This window comes from Lepus europaeus, chromosome 5, assembly GCF_033115175.1.
Source record: "Lepus europaeus isolate LE1 chromosome 5, mLepTim1.pri, whole genome shotgun sequence".
In the NCBI taxonomy this organism is placed as follows: domain Eukaryota; kingdom Metazoa; phylum Chordata; class Mammalia; order Lagomorpha; family Leporidae; genus Lepus; species Lepus europaeus.
Window position 1 is genome coordinate 123,930,306 of NC_084831.1, and position 18,701 is coordinate 123,949,006.

General features: G+C 37.3%; 1 protein-coding gene across 1 annotated transcript in view; it reads right to left on the bottom strand.

Moving 5' to 3' along the window:
* SPTA1 (spectrin alpha, erythrocytic 1) overlaps positions 1 to 18,701 on the bottom strand; it is a 76,381-nt gene that overhangs the window by 48,174 nt on the left and 9,506 nt on the right. The window contains exons 7-18 of the mRNA XM_062193687.1: positions 17,831 to 17,975; positions 16,337 to 16,491; positions 15,253 to 15,388; positions 15,043 to 15,144; positions 13,446 to 13,583; positions 12,713 to 12,823; positions 10,969 to 11,046; positions 10,669 to 10,824; positions 8,863 to 9,067; positions 7,335 to 7,516; positions 4,796 to 5,039; positions 3,320 to 3,442 (exon numbers count right to left, since the gene is read on the bottom strand). Coding sequence (XP_062049671.1) covers positions 3,320 to 3,442; positions 4,796 to 5,039; positions 7,335 to 7,516; positions 8,863 to 9,067; positions 10,669 to 10,824; positions 10,969 to 11,046; positions 12,713 to 12,823; positions 13,446 to 13,583; positions 15,043 to 15,144; positions 15,253 to 15,388; positions 16,337 to 16,491; positions 17,831 to 17,975 — 1,775 coding nt within the window. The remainder of the gene's footprint in view (positions 1 to 3,319; positions 3,443 to 4,795; positions 5,040 to 7,334; positions 7,517 to 8,862; positions 9,068 to 10,668; positions 10,825 to 10,968; positions 11,047 to 12,712; positions 12,824 to 13,445; positions 13,584 to 15,042; positions 15,145 to 15,252; positions 15,389 to 16,336; positions 16,492 to 17,830; positions 17,976 to 18,701) is intronic.

Below are 18,701 nucleotides of genomic sequence, written 5' to 3' on the forward strand. Positions count from 1 at the left end.
GACAGAGAATAGGAAAGTATACAGTCAAACCAAAGAAAAAAAGAGGAAATTAGAAATTTAAAAAATATTGTTGGGAATCTACAGATACTATTTAAAAAACCCAACATTTGTGTTTTAGGAATTCCTGAAGGCATGGAGAGAGAGAAAGGATTAGTAGGCCTTTTTAGTGAGATACTTGCAGAGAACTTCCCGGGTTTGGAGAAGGACAGAGACATCCTAGTTCAGGAAGCTCATAGAACCCCTAGTAAACATGACCAAAAGAGATACTCACCACGACATGTTGTAATCAAACTCACCACAGTGAAACACAAAGAAAAGATTCTAAAATGTGCAAGAGAGAAACGTCAGATTACTCTCAGAGGATCTTCAATCAGACTCACAGCAGACTTCTCATCAGAAACCCTACAGGCTAGAAGGGAATGGCAAGACATAGCCCAGGTACTAAGAGAAAAACTGCCAGCCCAGAATATTATATCCTGCAAAGCTCTCACTTGTGAATGAGGTGAAATAAAGACCTTTCATAGCAAACAGAAATTGAAAGCATATGTTGCCACTTGTCCAGCCCTGCAGAAGATTCTTAAAGATGTGTTACACACAGAAACACAGAAACACGGTCATCAATATGAAATAAAGTAAAGGAAGGAAACCTCACAGCAAAAGATCACAGGAAATTCAAAGCATATATTAGAAAATATCTTTGGCAAATGGCAGGGCAAAGTTACTACTTATCAATAGTCACTATCACACTTTCCTATTCTACAATAGTCACATTGAACACTGGACTCAACTGTCCAGTTAAAAGACACAGATTGGCTGATTGGGTTAAGGAACAAAACCCATCTATTTGCTACTTACAAGAAACACATCTTTCCAACAAAGATGCATACAGACTGAAAGTGAAAGGCTGGAAAAAGATATTCCATGCCAACAGAAATGAAAAAAGAGCGGGCATAGCCATCTTAATATCAGACAACATAAATTTTAACACAAAAACTGTGAAGAGAGAGAAAGAGGGGCACTATATAATGATTAAGGGATCCATTCAACAGGAAGATATAACGATTATCAATGTATATGCACCTAATTACAGGGCACCGGTTTATTTAAAAGATTTGTTAAGGGACTCAAAGTGAGACTTAGACTCCAATACAATAGTACTGGGGGACTTCAATACTCCACTCTCAGAAATAGACAGATCAACAGGACAGAAGATCAACAAGGAGACAGTAGATTTAAACGACACTATAGCCCAAATGGATCTAACAGATATCTACAGAACTTTTCATCCTTCACATAAAGAATTTACATTCTTCTCAGCAGTACACGGAACCTACTCTAGGAATGACCACATACTAAGCCATAAAGCAAGTCTCAGCAAATTCAAAAGAATTAGAATCATACGATGTAGCTTCTCAGACCATAGGGGAATGAAGCTGGAAATTAGCAACTCAGGAATCCCTAGAGCATATGCAAACACATGGAGATTGAACAACATGTTCCTGAATGAACAATGGGTCATAGAAGAAATTAAAAGAGAAATCAAAAACTTTCTGGAAGTAAATGAGAATAACAGCACAACATACCAAAACATATGGGATACAGCAAAAGCAGTGTTAAGAGGAAAGTTTATAGCAATAGGTGCCTACATCAAGAAATTGGAAAGGCACCAAATAAATGAGCTTTCAACGCATCTCAAGGATCTAGAAAAACTACAGCAAACCAGACCGAAATCTCACACATTAAACACAAATAGAACTGTAATTAATAGACCAATATGAAGAAAAAAAAGGAAATGATAATAAATGCACCATTGATATAAAGAAGAAAGAGATTGATGTGTAAAAGGAAAACAAATAGAAAGGCACTAGATTTACACGCAACTGTACTAATAACTGCACTCAGTATAAATGATCTAAATACTTTAAAAGTGAGAAATTACCAGGTTAGATAAAATGAAAGCAAGTCCTAATCATATGTGTCTCTAAGAGTCTCATTTTAGAAATAATCATGGTACAAACAGAAGTTTGGAAAAACATGCACCATGCAAAACCTAATCAAAATACATCTCAATTGGTTATAAGAAGGTCACAATGAGTAGATTTCAGGAAAAAAGAAATCACTAGATATACTAACCAACTTTTCACTACTATAACACAAATACCAGAATCAGGCTACTTTAAAAGGAACAGCGGATCATTTTGTGTCATCCTTCAAGAGGTTCAAGCCCAGATAGCAAAAAGCAGGTTTTGGAAAGCACCCCTATTGGGTAAATTACATCATGGTGAGAGTATGCATGTCTGTGTATATCTGTCTGGTCTTTCTTACCCTTCCTCATAAAACTGCCAGGATTCAAAAACGGGGGTCCACTGTAATGATCTAATATAAACTAAAAGTTCCCAAAGGTTCCTTCTCTGAACACTACTAACAAAAGAATTTGGGAATTAAATCCATTAACAAAAGAATTTGAGGATTAAACTCCTGCTATGAATTCAGGGGGAGAGACAATATTCAGGCCACCACACCAGGGGCAAGATGAGTATTTTGCAATGTAAAGATTTACATTCAACAAAATTTAGATAAATGTATATTCATATGACAACAGAACTTCAAATACCTAAAACAAACACTGAAAGAATGGAAAGAAAAAATGGACAAAATTCACAGCTGCAGTCAGAGATTTTAAAGGAAAAAAGCTGTTTTCATACCATTCTAAAAATCACAAATACACATTTGTTGATTTGAATCTCTCAGATCTTAATTTCTGAATTTTAATTGTTAGGGGTAGAATCCCAAAGTTGTGTGCATTTCTCATTCTAAACCTGATCTACAATATTCAATTTTAAGAATTTGCTTAATTATTAGAAAATTATGAATATGGAAGGCCAAGATGAAGAGACAGATTGAAACTGTTATACAGAGTGGCAAATGCAAACAAGTGGCATCAATTGCCATCAAAGATAGTAAGACCTTGGGAACCAAAGTTCTGTCTTCTCAGACCTGGAAGTTCCCACATGGGAAAGGGACATGATTTGTTCAACAAGGCCTTTGAACTTAGGTTCTGAATTCTGTAAAGTGAATAGAAAAAGATGATTAAGGTGAAAATATTTTATTTTAATGATTTTGTCTTAGAGATAACTGACTCATGAGGTTGAGGGATTCCTATAATTGGAATATGCACATTTCTCAAAGGGAATATCTACATTGGGTGGCAAATGGATCAGACATTTCAAATTCTAACAAAGACTTCACATTGCACAAATGTCTTTCCAGATGTCTGGTATAGTGATGTTTTGGTCAACTCAATCTGAATCATACATACCTTCCTCAATCATTTTGTTTCCCCTCTCTGTTATCAATTGAATGCGTGGCTGGTGGCTTTCGATGTCTGCCAGGATGACTTGGTGCCTGTTTAGAAGGTTCTTGGTGGAAATCAGGTCCTTGCCTATATAGAAGAAGAATTTCAAGGTTTGGGATGACTCTGGTGAGTCGAAGTAATATACTTCACTTTTTTAAAAGTATTGCTCTAATCATTCAGGGAGCATCCTAAAATCATCTGCTTTAATTAATTCTATTCTATTCTACTACTTCTTTGTCCTCAGACAATTCATTATTCTAGAAAGTATAATGAAGAAATCAGAACATTCTTAGGAAGATGTGTAGAAAGATGAACAACGCATTAGCTGAAGGCCAATATCATGTAAGTTTCTGTTGGTATATTGTGGTGAGAAAGCAGGATCTCTCACATGCTAATTTCTGCAGAATTCAGGAAGTCACTAAACCCTCTAAATGTGAGTTCTCTTACCTTGAAAGATGCACAATATTACCAATTTGCAGTTTTTTGGTAAAGATTAGGAATAACTTTCAAAAATATCTTATTTATTGCCAGCATTAATATTATATAATAACTACCACCTACTGTGAATTCCCTCCTCTTCTATCCCTGCAGTTGGCTCCACCTTTCCTGTCTGCTAATCATGCCAATACAGCCCTCCAGAACCTCTGTCTTTTCAATAAGCCTCAGACTTCTTTTACTTATAGGAAATTCCCATACGAATCATTCCATTTTCATTATTGCCCACCCACTGAGGTGTTCTGCAAACCTGTGTATAAGTCGCACTCTATTTATGTGCATTTTGTTCTGTATATACATTAATATAAGTATCTTGGTATTGACCCTGACTAACTAGTTATTTCCAAAGATAGGACATTGTTATATGCTATTTCATTCCTCTCACCCATATAATGGAGTATATAGTTATAACAGGGGGGCCACTAAAAATGTAGACACAGAATACTTTGTGCCTCAAACATTAATCATGACTATTCAATCAAGACTGCCATGTATCTTATGTTTTGGAAGAAGCATCAAAAAACTGAACACTCTATATTTTCCCAGAGACACATGGATTTTTTGAATCTGGTTTTAGAAGGTGAATTGGTGAGTATTATTTAAAATTTATGATTTTTTTTTTGACAGGCAGAGTTAGACAGTGAGAGAGAGAGAGGCAGAGAGAAAGGTCTTCCTTCCATTGGTTCACTCCCCAAATGGCTGCTATAGCTGGCGCACTGCGCCAATCCGAAGCCGGGAGCCAGGTGCTTCTCCTGGTCTCCCATGTGGGTGCAGGGCCCAAGCACTTGGGCCATCCTCCACTGCCTTCCTGGGCCACAGCAGAGAGCTGGATTGGTAGAGGAGGGACTGGACACATTTTCATGACTATGAGGTGAAGAATTGAGAGCAAACTCTCTACCCATTTGCTCCTCTCCCCGTGACTGTGCTGGCTATAATTGCACTAACCTAGGTAGGTGGAAGCTGCTGAGGGCTCGGTCTCTTGGATCCAGGCCTCTTCATCCTCTGTGTCTCTGTAGATCTGCTGCAGACGGAGCAGGTCAATGAGCTTCTTCTTGCGGGTGGCCAGTGGCTCTTTCAGGCCTTCAAACCGAGACACCAAGGATTCTTGCCTTGCCCGTATGTCCCCAGAATCAGGATGGCCTATTTCTTCAAAGTATGCAGCCAGATCTGTCAGAGTGTCCACTTGATCCTGAGGGGGAAATTGAATGGGTGCCAGAAAACTCAATTATTTAGTAAGAAAGAACTACAAAATCAGTGAAACAGAGTGTTACAGGGAGGATCACCTCATCAAGTTAAGAACTCTTTATAGGAAAATGGTTTGCAAGCCACATTTCAGAAAGGAAAAATATAGAATGTTCCAAGGAAACTGGAGAAATCATAACTATATGACTTTAACTGTTTGAAAGTGTTTATAAATGGGAGTCTAAGAGGAAAAAGAGATTTTTCAATGTTTCCTGTCCATGTTCTTTATCTCACTTTAAAATAAGCTATCATTTCAAAGAAAGTGACAACTCTTGTGGCTTGTTTTTTATATGCAGGACTGCCTGTAAAATGAAATGTGGTATTACAAAAAATAAAAATAAAAAACTAAGAACGTATGAAAGAGAAATACAAGTGGATTGCCTTGGTCATTGCCTACTTGTCCTCATTTAAGCCATATCTGAAAAGGAGAAGATGCACACGCTTGCTTTGTGTGTTGGAGCAGGGAGACTAATACACAAGATAAATTCCTCAAGAAAAAAGAAACATTGGGTATTGGTTTTACTCTTTCTATTTTGTCATCAGTGATCAGCTTATAAAGGGTTTCATCTCTTCCTTCTCACTTTGGAACAAAATGCTGACCATAAATAACATTCTAAAATATATGCTCACTTCTCTATAAAGAATTAAAGTCTTGATAAATAACTAAAATATCTCACTAACTGTTCTCATTTCTTGGGAAAGTTTGAACAACATGTTAGTATAATATAGAGATTTTAAAATCATCATCAACATCCTCCTCATCATCATCATCATCTTCAATGTCTGTCCACTGCACTTTCTGGAAATTTCTAATGTAGTACAAGATGCCCCAGGAAAAGAGCAGGAAATGTGGCTTCCATTCTAGCTGCCAGTCAGTTGCCATTTGATTTTTTTGAAAGCTTGTTCACCTGTTTTGGTCTTAGTGCCCTCATCTATGTAGTGAACACTATGATCTAGAGGATATTGAAAATCTTTTCCATTTTAACATTCTATATCAAAAATTTCCTTTGCAAACATTGTATCTTAGCCTCTTCTCCAATCAAGAGAACTATTTCTTGGTGATCAGCTGCCATAACTTCCCAAGTATGGTTGCACACACCGATTTTTTAAGTGTCTACACACAGTGTATCTCTTCCTCAAGGTGACCTTTTTGTTTACTTTTATACATAAAATAATCTTTTAAACAAAAAAGCAAATAAATCTTACCATTCCTTTCTCTGAAAATCTGTTTTGAAACACTTTGTGCATATATATTTCAAAATCATGTTTGTATGGTTTTCCTATTTCTAGTTTTTGTTTTATTTAAAATCCATTGAGCTATCTGTAATCTTACAGTTTTATACATGTATATTATATGTTATATACATTATATATAATAATGTATTACACATATTTTGGTTTTCAACAGGTTATTTTGCTTTCCACAACCAAAGAGCAGAAATCACAATAGTGTATTTCAACATGACAGACTATGGAGCCCTCTTGGGAACAATAGAATCATTTTTAAATGGAATAAGAAATTAAGTCAGCTGGAAGTGGATTTCCACTTAATTTTCCTAAAATTCACCTAAAATTTTCATGCTGTTGAAACTTACTGCATTAATTCACTTTCAGTGACAGCCTAGGGGAGGTTGTAGGGAATAATCCTGAAACTAGGAGCCTAGAAAACTGTCATTATTCTGGCTCTGTTGTTAATTTTCTCTCTGATAATGGGAAACTCAATATCATTCTATGGGTTTTAATTGTCTTAACTGAAAGAAAAGTTTCAATATATTTTCAAGTTAAAATTGCAGAATACCAAAATAGGAAAATGCGTTTTTTTCCCCAATGCGTTTTTCCTGTTTTGCAGCTGAAGTCAAGAAAATCTTGCATCAACCATGGAGTTCTTTTTTTTTTTTGACAGGCAGAGTGGATAGTGAGAGAGAGAGAGACAGAGAGAAAGGTCTTCCTTTTTGCCGTTAGTTCACCCTCCAATGGCCACTGCAGCTGGCGCATCATGCTGATCCAAAGCCAGGAGCCAAGTGCTTCTCCTGGTCTCCCAACCATGGAGTTCTGACAAAAGACACTGGATACTCAGGAGAATGGTTGGATTGGAGGATATATCAGGAAGAGGGAGCTGAACAGCAAAAATTGTAAACTTTATCTTTGGTTCCTTGCTCTCTGAATGACAATTACAATCTACAAGTGTGCCTGGAACATATATACCAATTGCATACAGTTGTCCAAAGAGCTAACTACAAACCTGACGAGCAGCCACTGCTGACTCCAGGAGGCCATGTTTCCTGAGGAGATTCTGTACATCTGTCAAGGCTTTCCCATAATCCTCAGAGGTAGCTTGTCCCTCCACATCCTCCAGCCAGCGGGTCAAATCTTCTGCATTGTTTTCAAATTGCAGCTGCTTGTTAGCTTCGTGCAACTGTGTCCCTAGGGGAAGACATTAGACGTAAGGCATTATGTACTATAATTTCTGGTCTCTGTATTTTGACATAGCTTCCCTCAACTTAACAAACAGCATAGTATTTTGATATTCCAAAGAGAAACATATGAAAATTGTTTAATATGATTATTTGATAAATCAAATGAAATTCATAGAATTACGATGTTATCTGGTATTGAACATAATAATGTTCTCACAAGAAAGGTGAAGAATGAGTTACATTCTATGGTAAAGTATAGTTTTACTGTGTCAGATTTTAATCATATTGAATATTTTTGCATATTATTCTTTCCATCTATTCATAACTCCTTTTCAAAAGGATTAAAACTCAAAACGTGGCACTCTCTCAAGAGAAGCCTATTTGTGGTTAGTGCAGTATGAATATGGAGAGCTTTCTTAAAAATACCTTTCACTGAACTTTGCTGCCTGTCTTTCATCACAAATCATGCCCCTCAATTTCTTCTCTTGAAACATGCCTTGATTATTCATACTGCTCAGCTAAGTTCTTTGTTCTGTGACCTTACAGCAATTATTTGTATTATTTCTGCAAAGCAATTACTGTGTCTTCTGATGGTGGGAAGAAGCAGTGACATCTCATTGTTATATCCAGGTTAAATGTTTTTTCTAACTCACAAATCAGGATGGCATCCCAAAATTTCAGTATGACACATCCTTTTGAAATAAGAACAGTCGTATCTACAAGTATTGTTCTATGACAGAGACGCTCATTATGTATGGTAATAGGTGACTATTGATTAAATTTCCAGAGTAAGAGATGAGATAAAGTTCAAGTGGAAGTTATTCATGCAGACATGCTACAGGAAGCTTTTGAGGAGTCTAGAGGTAAACACTTTCACATAAGTGAAAAAGACACCAAGTGATAAAGCGCTCTAAAATGAAAATAGTGTAGGAATATCACATGTGACACCACCAATATTTTAAGGTCTAATTTAATAATCTTTCTAGTTTATAGGACTAAAATATAAAAATTTAATTTAAGTGGAATAGATTTAAATACACAGTCAATACTGAGTTCATGATTCATGTAGATTTGTTCAAGACAAAAGAGAACAGTGAGGAATGTGAAACAAATTTTGGTTAAAAACACTACATGCTGGAATTAAAAAAAGCTAAGTTACATTAATACTCATATATAGTGTGATAAATTAACATTGGGTTTTTAAAGTTCTTGACCAACCAGGAAGACAAAGGGAAACAAATGGGTAGCATTCCTTCTCCTAGGGGTCACCAGGAAATGTCATAGTGGTAAAGATGAAAGTGAAAGGTTTCAGAATTTAGAAATGAGCATCTTATCAAAACCTCTGCTTCTCACCTTTCAGTGCTGTAGCATCCAGCAGCTCCTTCCAGAGGCTGGTAACTTCATTCAAACGAGTAGCCACATTGTCAGAGGCATAGTGATGGTTCTCAATCATCTCCTGGCCAGTTTTCTGTATGTTATTGAGCATGATCTCGTTAGCGGCCAATTCCTCCTCAAAGACTTGCTGCTTTTGAACCCGGCTCTTCAAGTTCTGCACATCCTAAGACAAGGTGAAAAAAAAAAGTAAGTTGAAGGAATTACCCAAAGAAAGTTTGAGCATGGGGGTTTATTTCTCATTATAAGTCCTACTGTATGAGGTGTGGGAAGGAAATACAAGGGAAAACTGTCCTAGTCCAATGCCTGGGAAATACATTTTTCTATATACATGGCATCCAAGTCTAACCAATGCAATGACTATCTATACTGACCCTGCATACGCACTGAAGATCACTTTGAAGTTGTAACCCCACACAAACACTAACTGGCAATCATAGCTGTCATCAAACATAGTTTTTTCTATGCTTCTTTTAGTACAGAAACCACCAATCTGTTTGATGCATATAGAAAAGATCTATTTACTCTGTATGCACTGGAACCATAATTCCTCATGCAAACACATGCAACCTATTTCAACATAGTGAAAGATAGAGATAAGATTCTTATAGTTCTGTCAAGATTGGAGAATAAGATCATAGGCATATATTAAAGAGCAAATTATAATTGGAAAAATAAACAACTGTACATGAAATACATGAAATCTGTTCTTTTTATATTAGTAAAAAAATTTTAAAGTAAAATTTTGAATAGATATTGGCCTAAAAATCAAGAGGCTAATTCTAACTTTGACTGTCAATATGAAAGTTTGTGATTATACGTATGTGCAAAACAATTTATGTCATGTAACACTTGTGAGTATGAAGTAAGTGTATGGTTCAACCCCATGGAAGAAAAATCTATAACTCAGAGGTAATTCAGGAATTTCCATAGTCACAGAAACTAAAACAGTGGAGAGTAAGAATTCAAATCTAGATTCACTTTCTGTAGAGTTCATGCTTCTAACTTTTATGTTAAACCACCATCTAAATTACTGGATGAATTTTTAGCAAATGGTTTCCAAACTCAGACCCTGATTTCTTCATTTATAAAATAAAATATTGTTGAAATATTTACTTAGTATATACTAAATTGATGTTCTGTATATAAAGATAACTGAAAATGAATCTTGATGTGAATGGGATGGGAGAGGGAGTGGGAGATGAAATGGTTACAGGTGGGAGGGAGGTTATGGGGGAAAAAAGCTGCTATAATCCAAAAGTTTTACTTTGAAAATTTATATTTATTAAATAAAAGTTAAAATATTGTTCTCTGCCAGCTACAAAAATGTATGTCTATATTATAAAAAATTCTTAGATTACTTTTGAGTTCTCAATAGCTTTTTAAAAATCTGAATATCTTGTTGTTACTTATTTTCTTACTATAAGGGTGTAAGAGAAAAAGGGGAAATAAAGATCAAAATAAGGAACATTCTGTCCTTTCTTTCATTCTGTTAAGGCTCACTTGAAGTTGTGCCAACCATTGGAAGTGGAAAGAGGTAACAGACAGCAGGTTATAGGTAAACTAGACTTCAATTCTTGTGGTTCAATTAGATATATAGACCTAGGAGATTCTGGGAGAGCTATTGCCTTTCTCTGAGTCCCTGTTTCCTCATCTATACAGTGAGGATCTATCGCCAGCTGAACACTAAGGTTCCCTCAGCTCCCATATTGTAATTCCATGAAGTTACCTCCCGACGAATGCATCAAGAACCTGCAAACTGCCTACCTTGTAATCTTCGTCATCTGTTAACTTCTTTTTCTTGTTGATCCAGTTCTTCAGGTCATCTGAATCTTGATACAGTTGTTGCAGCAGCAAAGAATCCTTCAGCAATCCGCGTCGAGTGGCAGCCCTGTCACGAAGGGCATCCCGCCGGGCCAACAGCTGGAAAACCCAAGAGTAAACTCACTGTCAGCAAAAGCAAATGTGGACACACGAGATTCACTGACAGCCCTGGCCAACAGTCCCAAAAGATTTTTCCCTGACCCCAGTGCTCAGTCACACAGGAGTCCCAGCCCTTAGACATACCCCATCACGGATAGCAGCGATGTTATTCGAATCATAATGACTATCGTCAATCAGTTTGGTTGCAGTCTTGTCTAAGGTCTGAAAAAAAGCAAGTGGTTTTTCCTCAGTGACTTTTGAGAAAGTAGCCACAGTGACATAGCTGTTTAAAAACGAAGCATAACAATGTGGGGAGAGCACAAGTTTGAGGGTCGAAGATCCATGTCTTAGTTCTGATTTCTGTTATAAATTATGTTGCAATGTATATACCTTAGGCATGTCAGGCACCTTCAGTGTGTCACAATATTTTAAAATCAAGATTATAGTGAATGAATTCAGATATCACTTTGAATATTTTGTCAATTTTTCAATGTTCAAGGGGAAGCACTGTTAACTATATAGCCATCCATGTCCAGTAGTCAGTCTCTATATCTGTTATTTATATATCTATTTATCCATCCATCTATAATATATACCTAAGGCTGTATCAATATTCCAAGATACAGGGAAAGGATTCTGAAATTTTAGAGGTATTTTCTTATCTGTATTTAGCCATAAATTCCCCAAAGTGCTAGAGCTCAGGATGAATTAATTGATTGGAATAGAACAGTGATCCAAAATACATGTTAACAACTTATAATCAAATCATTTTACACTGTTAGATTTACCAGTGAGAATATACAGAACAAACATTTGGATTTCTAAGGGATCATTTTAAACTTAATATTGATTGAAGGTTAAGACTGAACACTTAGAATTTTATTGTTTTTTGTTGGTAGTGGTGGTGGTGGCGATGATGACGTGTGTGTGTGTGTGTGTATGAGAGCGAAAGAGAGAGAGAATGTGTTTAAAGTCAGCACCATCCAAGTCTAGTCTTAGGAGACTAAGACACACAATACACTGGACCCATGATGTCTTGATATCTTCCTCATTCTTTCTAAGTCCTTCTAATATACTGACCAGCTTTCTGGGACATTATAATTTAATATTCACAGCTTTATATGGAAAACACAAAGATGAATGTATACTTTAAAGGTAAATATACTATGAAGGAAAAGACTACATATTATTTAGAAATCTAGATATTACTAGAGTATTAAGATATTACCAGAGAGGAATAAACTAAAAATACATTTTAAACTTTAAAGTAATGATTCTATATTGAATATACTCATTTATCCAGTAGTTCCTGTTTATACTGTAGAAAAAGTAAGACAGAGTCATGTACTTCATTAGTAAAAATAATGGTCTATCATCTTGAAAGTCTTTCTAAATATGTTTTGTGGAATAATAAGTGTGCTGATAGAAGGAATATATTATTTTTCTGTATCTTTTCTTTTTTATCCAAGTTTGTTAGGTTTTGGTTTTCACATTATGAAAACATCTTATATGTTTATAACATTTAGTAATCTTTCACTTGATTATACTTTATAACCCTAATATTCATATATGCTTGTATTCCTGCTGCACTATAACCTTTTCCTTTTTATTTATTGAACTGTTTTATTTAGTGAAGCATTGTCTTTGACTATAATGTAAATTAAAAATATATTGTCTCAGAAATTTAAGAAAGTAAAACCAAAAAACCGAACAGTTTTAAAACATGCAAGTAAACATTACCAATAAAAATAATGAAGTTAACTTTATTAAGAATAATCTTCATGTTATATCTGACAGCATAGAAGTGATTTCATGTATGGATATGTATTGTATGAGATGGTATTTACAAACATGAAACAGATGCCCATGCCAGGGCAGATCATCTTACTGTGATCTTCTCTTCCTGAGCAATAAAGGCTTCCTCAAAGTCATCGTGCTTCTGAAGAAGGGCTTCTACACTGCCTAGAGAGTTTCCCAGGTCCTCATTTTCCAGAAAGGCCTGTAGAACACAGAAAAACACACGCCATTTGTGCCTCATTGATGAGCAACATTTCTCTTGGAGTATCTGAAAGAAGGTCCTAGGAATGAGGAAATGGGGCTGGAGAACAAGGTAAGAAATAGTGCAAATTACAATAGTATGGAGAGACTAACTGCAGATCCCACAAGCCCCAGACCTCCCTCCCAATGTGCTCATGACAAAAGTCCCTTATGTTTCTAAGTCTGTGCATACAGAGTTCTCACAACCAATACAGGCATCACCTGCAGCTCTCAAGCCTGCCTGAGACTACTGACCTGCTTCAGGACATTTTCACAGAATAATCCTGTCTACCCATCACATTTTTCTGTTCTCAACCCCTCACCAATTTTAAATTCATTTCTCCTTATATTCACATGTGGTCAAAGCCTGTGTACAATGCATTTAAATATTTTTGTATGTATTTGTCAATTAGGGGACTGTAGGTGCCTATACAAAGGTGTCATCTTTTTTTCCTTTCATGGATCATCCTCCAGTTCTCAGGACAATCTCCCCATAGATATGGTGGTGGGATGCTGACAGCAGTCATGGTAAGTAAGAGATGGGAGAAGTGACTTCTGCACTATGGCGGGGCCCCTCTCGTTACCTCTTGTCTGCTCATCCAACTGTCCACTTGCTCACTGTCCCGGTAGAAGAGGTGCAAGTTCAAGCACTGTTCATACTGATGCCGTCGCTGTTCCCACAGTTCCCGCAGGGCAGCCCAGTTGTTGTCAAGTGTTTCCATCTTTTGAAGGAGGAGATAATATATCAGAAAGATGTTTAATTAATTAATTTTAACCTATTTTTATGGAACTGCTAATAATGTGAAGCAATTTTAAAGATTAGAAAGCTGAGTAACAGGAAATAGGCTTTTCATTTAAGGTTATAATTGATTTCAGTACAGGAAACATAGGATAAATGTCATAAAAGAGGTACAATGTACCTTATGTGCTTAAAAATATTAATTTTGATTAGAATAATTAGACATAGAACTATGGTGAAGTATTGTACCAGACAGAGATAGGAAGGGTGAGAAAGGAGTTTCAGAAGAAAAAGTTTATAGAAGAAGTATAGAAGAATATAAAATCATGAGTAAATGATGTTATTTGGACTCCAAATAATTGATGGATGATACAATGTACTCAAAAGAAAAATGCAGTGACAAAAAATGTGGATTTTTCATAAAGATCAAGTTTATAGAGCACTTAAAATCTAAGAAGTTGCATTTTATTCTGAAAAAAATATGAATCATTGAGAAATGAGAAAAGAGACCTTAAACCCAGAAAAAAAGCTTTTGTTTTTGGTCATGCTTCTGTTCAAGAAATTCCAGCATACCCTAGTTGCTGCTAACTCCATCAAAAAAGCAGCATAAGTTCCTAGAATGCCAGGATAATAGTCAAGTCTTCAAATACTTTGGGTTTCACAAAAGAATAAGAAGTTCATGCTGTAAATATTCCCTCAGAGTTCCTGGGGAATTAAGATTGTGGTTTTCTCAGTCTGACCGGTCATGCAGTGCTGCATCCTGTGCTGGGAATCTAGTGAGACACAGGGCTTTCAAATATTACTGTGACTGTTAGCCCCGGGGAATGCCTGGACTCTGAGCAGAGCACAATCTCTTTGGATCAGGGGCTGCTATGAGCACCTGTAACTCAGGAGCTTAGGATGCTGGTGAGCCTCCCTTCACCATTCAGCAGGATTCTCAGATCTTCAAGCTTTCCTGTTATTTAAGTAAATTTCAGAAATACAAATAAAAGTAAGTAACTCAGTTTAATTTGAGGTTGCACAGAGGTGAGAAGAAAAGGTACAAGTGCCAGCCTTGTGTTGTGCACTATACTAGGCATTATAGGTGACCAAAGTTTCACAAGGCACCATCCTCTTGGAAATTCCAATGCAAAGATAAGCAGGGGAGTGTGATAAGCCGGGGCATGTGTAATGAAGCTATATGGCATTAGGGTTTCCAATGAGGAAGAGGTCAGTGGGTTAATGAAACAAAGGTTCAAGGACAAGGAAGCACTCAGCACATCCTGAAAGTTTCCAGTGACTCAGTTTAGCTAACATAGATATGAAAAGGAGCAGTGTGAAAGTTAGGTCCACATTATTAAACATTTAATTGACTTCTATTCACTTCCTGTTCATAGATTACTGTATTAAGGGGAGAGTCAATATGTCATCAAAATTGCACAATCCCTGGTAATCCAGATTACCTTTTCCTGAACTTCATCGGAGGCTTTGTGACTGGCATCCAGGAGAGCTTTACCCGTCTCAGCGGCAGATTGGAATCGCTCATGATAAGAGTCAATCTCATGCTGTAGCCACAAGACACAGTGTCTCAAAATGCAGCAAGAAACCTGTCATTCTTGGCATTGAACCAACCACCTCCCCCACCCCCAACTGGGAAGGCCTTTCCTCTCAACCTTGTGTTGTTGATGCCTGTCCAGTAGGGCTTCCCCACCAGCCACATCTGTTGGCAGCTCATCAGCATTGATCAGCGTGGTCTTCTCCTCTATCCAGCCCGAGAGCTCATCATAGTCAGATAAGAACCGCTGATACCTGTGGGGAAGGTGAGAGAAAACACAAGGCGGAACCAGCAGGGAAGGGACTTTGAATGAGGAGTTAGAGTTGGGCTGGGCAAAGATGTGAAAGGTATTCCTCGACCTTATCCTACCCTATCTTTGTTGCTGATGTACTTCCTGTATTTACAAAGCACCTTTAGCAGTGCACGCTTTTAGTCCTTCACTTTGTGTTTCTAGGGTAGCCTCTGTGTGATGCAGTGCTTGGGCATAGATCCCCACCACAAAGTCACACCTATCCCAGCAATACTGGAGAGGAGTGAAGCACTCACAATGCTGCCAATTAAAAAAATTCACATTATATGAAAAACTGGAAGCCCATTGGAGAAAGGGCCCTAGAATTAGAGTTAGGATTCCTCGTGTATGTTAGCTCATTGCTAACGTTATTAGTAAACAATAGAAACTGTGAAAATGGCCATCTATTCAGTTAAATGCTCACCATTTGATTTTAAATTGTATCAATAAGACAAACACTATGCTCTAGAGATTTAATTACTAACAGTAAGAATTAACCATCGAAAATATGCCTGGGTATCAGAACGGTTGTTGCTTATAAGAATTATCCTAGAGATAATGCTGGTATTATTTTGATGCTCTTCAACTTGGGAATTTATTACAGTTGCTTGGCTAGAGGGAGAATTTCAAAAGGTTACTTCGTTTGTTTGTTCAGCTTTATGGTCCACTTTATAGAATCCTACAACTATACAAACTGACAAAGAGGCCTGTGGTAAGTAGGGGCGTGATGCTGAGTGGTACTTCATCCCATGAAGGACTTCCCTTGGCAAAATAAAGCTTCTTTGTCCTCTAGTGATAAGGTAAGAGAGTCGAGTTCCTCACTGTTTTACCCTCTTTACCCTTATTTCTGCTTTTTATATTATATTTGGTCCTGTAAACATAGTTAGGGAAGTAGACAGGAGAGATTTCCCACCAAAAGGAAGCCTGCAGCTTTGCATATCTGTTAGTAGCCAAGGCCCGGATGTGCTCCCAGTTGGAGACCAGATCCTCTTTCATCTGCTGTATCTGAGGTGCATCTGAAGGGTGGGAAATCTTCAGTTTGTCTGCTTTGGCACATAACTCCTTCACCTGTAGGACGAAAAAGCAGCCTCAAAAAATCCGAGCACCTTAACTCATTGCAAAGATTTGTGGAAGGGGAGTAGCAAAACAATCATATTGAAAAAAACAACTTATAAACATAGTATATGTTAGTATACTAATGCACTGTCACAATGTACTGACTATTTTTATCTATCACTGTGCTAAGAAATTTATACATATTTTCTCTTTATACATTTTATTTAATAATGATATGAGGTAAAATTATTCTTATTTTCATTTTATTTGAAAAGTGAGAGATGAAATATTTACCCATTCAAGGTCATTCAGCCAGTAAGTGTCAGAAGCAAGGTTAAGAACTAGTCTCTTTTTCTACCCTTCTCTACTGTCCCCCTAAATAGTATTGTGGAGTCAGAAAGATATTTCCACCCATAAGGCCAGGAAAGTTGCAGTAGTGCCAGACTGTTAAGACAATTCCTGAGGGTAACTAGGGAAAAATATGAATATGAGTGACTTTCCATGTGTTACCATTTGTGCTTTCAATGCACTGAATTATAATAAGGTTGTCCAAGGTTCAAGATGTAATTAGCATTGTTCTTCCAGTCCTGAGATTTTTTATTATTTGTAATTAGAGAAATGACCAACACAAAATAAAATAAGTAAAATGGTAGAGTTTACAAAACTGAACACAGGGACAGGGCTATAATTCAGCATAACAAGTACAGCAGTTTCCCCATGGACTCTGAGTAGTAATTGGTTTACATTGTGGCTAAAGTTGGCAGAGGAGAAGGGATGGGAGTCATTTAGGAAAATAAGTTTCTTCCATGTTGCTGTATGCCTGTGCCAATCCCTCACAGGACAGGGGCTGTCCAAGGGAACCCAAAGGAGAATTTAGCTTTAAATGTATCAGAGTTCATTGTCAAAGGTGAAGAGGAAAATGCTTCTATTATCTAGTCAATGTTAAAAAAAAAAAAAAAAAACAAGCAGAATTCAGTTACAACAGCAGCTAGTGTGGTTAAGTGAAAGGAAATACTTTCTGGCCACAGGATATCTCCTGAGAGTGAATAGGAAAACATTCTTAGAGACTTTATTTTATTTTTAAATTGTGAAATGTATTACGAAGACACAAGAGAACATAAAACATATATGTACATTTAAATAAAAATAATTTGAAAAAATAAGAAGTATATAGTACTCATGTACAAATTATGAACTAGAATGAGGAAGTACATCCCAGTGCCATGGAATTTATCCTTCATTGAAAACTTTTTGAATTCATTGTGTTCTATAGAGTCATGGTGTTAAAAAAATAGAACCAACAAATTCCTTCTAGTTGAAGGGGTCACTCATTCCTCTAGCAGTGGCTTACCTTGTCCTCCATGACTGCAAGGTTCCTCTCAAGTCCCTTGTGACTATGAAACAGTGCCTCAGAGGTGATGAGATCTTTGCCATAGTCCTCAGAAGTGAGTAGAGGCTCTTTCTCCTTGATCCACTGCACAGCTTCAGTCACATCCCTGCCAGATATGAACAATAAGATGGCAGGCATAGCAGAGCCAACAGCAACAAAGCACACAGTAAGGACCAGCCTAGTTCACCCAGGAAACAATTACATTGTCTTCCTACATGCTAGCATAAAGCAACTTAAAGGATTCCTATTTGTTCGTTGTTTCTACTGAAATGTTAGTAAACCTTCACCTCCTGGTAGTTGAGTCTCCAGGGATACTTCTCAAATCTGGGTCAATTAATCTTTTTTTTTTAAATTTTTATTTATTTATTTATTTTGACAGGCAGAGTGGACAGTGAGAGAGAGAGAGACAGAGAGAAAGGTCTTCCTTTTGCCGTTGGTTCACCCTCCAATGGCTGCCGCGGTTGGCGCACTGCGGCCAGCACACAGCGCTGATCCGATGACAGGAGCCAGGTACTAATCCTGGTTTCCCATGGGGTGCAGGGCCCAAGGACTTGGGCCATCCTCCACTGCACTCCCTGGCCACAGCAGAGAGCTGGCCTGGAAGAGGGGCAACCGGGACAGAATCCGGTGCCCCGACCGGGACTAGAACCCGGTGTGCCGGCGCCACAAGGTGGAGGATTAGCCTAGTGAGCCGCAGCGCCGGCTGGGTCAATTAATCTTGATTTTCTTCTTCTTTCTAACTTTATCTTTCGCCTGCATGTGACTCTTAGTTGCTTTCCTTGTCTCTGATGAGTTTCTGTCACTAATTGACCAGTAGTACTAATTTTTACTG